The sequence below is a fragment of the Pygocentrus nattereri genome, chromosome 7, assembly GCF_015220715.1.
Source record: "Pygocentrus nattereri isolate fPygNat1 chromosome 7, fPygNat1.pri, whole genome shotgun sequence".
NCBI lineage: Eukaryota > Metazoa > Chordata > Actinopteri > Characiformes > Serrasalmidae > Pygocentrus > Pygocentrus nattereri.
In genome coordinates, this window is record NC_051217.1 from 1,892,501 (window position 1) to 1,895,784 (window position 3,284).

The window sequence follows — 3,284 nt, forward strand, 5'->3', positions numbered from 1 at the left end:
TCCACAATTTAACTGGATGCTTTCTGGAAAACACGGCCTTGCTCTAGTAAACAAATACGGCTCTAGGAATTCTTCACTCTTCAAGGTTGGCTGTACTTTTGACTGCATTTCAGGACGTAGTGAACAAGGGTGGATGGCAGTGTGTGTGTGTGGGGGGGGGGGTGTTTTTAAAGCCAACCATCACTTGATAGTTCCCACTGACCCGCCTTATGGGGGCTTTCAGACCTACTGACCGGGAGCTGAGCATGAGGAGGTCACTGGACACGGACAGGGCATTTTCTCCCCCGCATACCGAGTTAAAGCCACGCAGCTGCAGCAATAATTACGTCTGGTATACATTAAAAAGACACCGCTTACCGGATGCCGGCCTTGTGGATACATCTTGAGCTGAATCCTTCACTCAGCAGGAGATGGCTCGCTGGTCTCTGCGTTGAGGAGGCTCTCAGGCACCGTGATCAGCACATGAGCCGGACACCAAGAGCCGAAACTTGCCGCTGGGGGCAAAACAAAAGCCCTGGGCACCAAAACCCCTGCTGTTAGAGCTCCGCTCCCTCCCTGTAGCCTTTTAGGCACTTCTTCAGGGAAACGGCGAAAGAGAAAAACAGAGAGAGAAAAACAAAGGAAGGTTAGCTCGCCGTGCTGAACTGTAGCTGTGCGAGTTCGGACGTTTTACAACACCCGCTCAGTCCGCCAGGCGACCTAAAGAGCCCTGCTCAAGCCTAACGAGGCGCTGCTCGGCACCGAAACGCCGGCTGAGAACATCGAGAGCTTAAACGGCCACAGACAGACGAGCAGCGCCCGGAGAAACAGAACCGAACGGCTATCGGCACCTCGCCGCAAGGCGCGCGCTCGGGCTTTTCCCCTTAGTCCAGCCATTCATATCTTACACACTAAGCTCGAGCGGTTCCCCTGACCAGACAGTCGGAATAACCGCCGTGTGTACAGAGTGACAGGGGCCAACTTGGGCTGCCGAGCTCGGTCGCCCCGTTTCTCCGAGCGGCGCTCAGTGAACACTTAGTTGAATAACATGCTAGTGCGGCTAGCTAAGCGTGCCAGCCTGCCTCCTACCTGCTTTCGCGTCCTCAAGCGTCCACTAAGCATCCACCGCGGCAAAACAACGGAGATAAACTTGTAAAAAAAAATTAATAATAATAACAATAACCCGTGGCCACCGCCGTACGCGCACTTTAAGGCGTCCAAGCGTCGAAACCCGTCCCGCTGGTCGCCGTCCACATCTCCAGCGCGCTCCCTCCCTCTCTCTGCGTGTGAGTGGAAGCGGCTGGGTCTCCTGCTCTGCGCGTCCGAAGCGAAGGCGACAAAGATTTAACTCACTAAAAACCACCACAAACACTCCGAGGCTCGGACGAGCGGTGTCAGGAAAGAAGGGGGGAAAATATGTCTGCGTAATCCGGGGGGATGGGGGGGAAAAAAAGACGGTGCCAAAATGTACTTCCGATTTTGAAGAGGTTTGGAAGGTTTCAGAGCGCGCCGCTGTACTCCACTCTCACATTTCCCCTCCGTCCGTCCAGCAGCGCCGTGCCACACACAGACAGTCCACCGACGCGAGGGCCGGGCCGCCGCCGCGAAAGCGCCCCGCTCCAGCCAATCGGAGCGCGCAGCACGGCGTCTCGGCGGCTCGCCCAATCGCAGCGCGGCCTCCCCACGTGGGGGCAGCGGGTCCGCACATGACGTCACCCTCAGCCATTTTAGATCAGAACAGGTAGCTTTGCGATCCGCCGCATTTTTAGGCATTTCTGCGCAAAGTGGAGCGCCGTTTCTTCGTTTAGGGAGCTTTGCTGGACGGCACGAAGGCATAAAGTGGAGACTCGCTGCCCGATGGGGAAAAACCCAGCTGCTCTCGGTGTGCTGTAGGAGCACAGAGCTAAATGTGGTTCTCCCAGCAAAAGTGCTTCTACAACAGGAACAGAAAACAGTGGAAATAAAGGCCGCAGAAGCAAATCTATAAAATCTATAAAACAATCTATTTATTCTCTATCGTTCATTCTGTGAAAGGGAAAACAACACACACACACACACACACCTGTTTTGTGCCATTCTGATTTTGGCAGCGTGGCTACGATTGATGTTGATGTGAAAGCACGAAGCGTTTTATTTTATTTATTTTTATTAATATTTCAGCCGTTTCAAAACAGACACACTGCTGGATTCCACCCCGCGAACTCTTTAGAAGTAACCTTATTATTATTATTTTAAACGGCACCTTTAAGGTGCATATCCGTGAGAATATGACCCATCATCTGGATGGACAGATAGCGAGCGCTGGGAATAAGATGATTGTTCGGGTCTGATCCCCGTGAACATCGGCCATGTCTGTGCTGTGGAGTTACAGCCTATCCCGTGCCGGCTGCGTCGTCTCACCCACGTGGGCCCGCTCCGCGGCGTTAAAGCGCCTCGACCAATCGGCGCGCAGCTCGCCTTCTCCCTCCGCTCGGATTGGACAGCGAAGGTTAAGCCTGTCATTCAGGCAGGTTTGTTGTCAATCAATACCACGCGGGGTCAAGCGCTGACAAATGCCTGCGCTTCTCGGTCTTCTGCCCGTGAATAGTGCCTGGAATGGCTGCTTAATTAGCTTCGAATGGCTTTTCTTTCCAGTTCAAACAATCTGTTACTACCACGTGGTAATGAGAGCCTTACATAAAACAAAGGAGCAAAGGAGCATGCAAACACTTAATAGCGTTTTTTAAAGAGCGAATTTCTTCCACGCAAAATTATTGTTAGCCATTAATGGATAACATCAAAAATAGGTGCCTTTCTGCAAACCACAGCGACGTTAAATAGACGCAACATCTGTCATCGGTGTTAAACGTATCATAGCTGGCAGCCCCTTTAAAAAAACAACAAAACAAAACAAAAAATATAAAAATAAAAACATAAAAACATAAAAATGCCATTTTGACTTATTTTTGTCATTGCTAATAGAAAAGGTGTCTTATTTGAGGGACACGTTGTTTTCTGTGGGGAGCATATTCTTAATTAGATGCTAATTAATTCCAGATAAAGCAAGACATTCTAACCAGTCTAATAATAATAATGATAATAACAATAATGATACATTTCATCTGACTGCTTAATCGCCATTCTTGCATGTTTCAGGATGTGCGACCCCATCCACAGAAATGTGGTGGTCTTGTCTGTGTGGAGAAAGCGTGGTTAGAGCTTGACGCTCATCCCAGGGTTGGTAGCTCTTATGGCTCAAGGTTGTAGAGCTGAAGGATTCTGTTGGTTTCCGTGGCGAAGCCATGGTGTCAGACACAGGGACGCAC

At 50.6% G+C, this 3,284-nt stretch overlaps 1 protein-coding gene across 4 annotated transcripts in view; it reads right to left on the minus strand.

Annotated features, from left to right (window-relative positions):
• tle3a (TLE family member 3, transcriptional corepressor a) overlaps positions 1 to 1,563 on the minus strand; it is a 25,030-nt gene extending 23,467 nt beyond the window's left edge. For 3 of the 4 annotated variants that reach the window (XM_017691902.2, XM_017691892.2, XM_017691884.2), the window contains exons 1-2: positions 1,069 to 1,563; positions 358 to 575 (exon numbers count right to left, since the gene is read on the minus strand). In XM_017691902.2, the coding sequence (XP_017547391.1) occupies positions 358 to 381 (24 nt within the window). In that variant the 5' untranslated portion in view covers positions 382 to 575; positions 1,069 to 1,563. The remainder of the gene's footprint in view (positions 1 to 357; positions 576 to 1,068) is intronic. The other variant, XM_037539967.1, reaches the window with a different exon arrangement.
• Between the last annotated feature and the right edge of the window lie 1,721 nt (positions 1,564 to 3,284).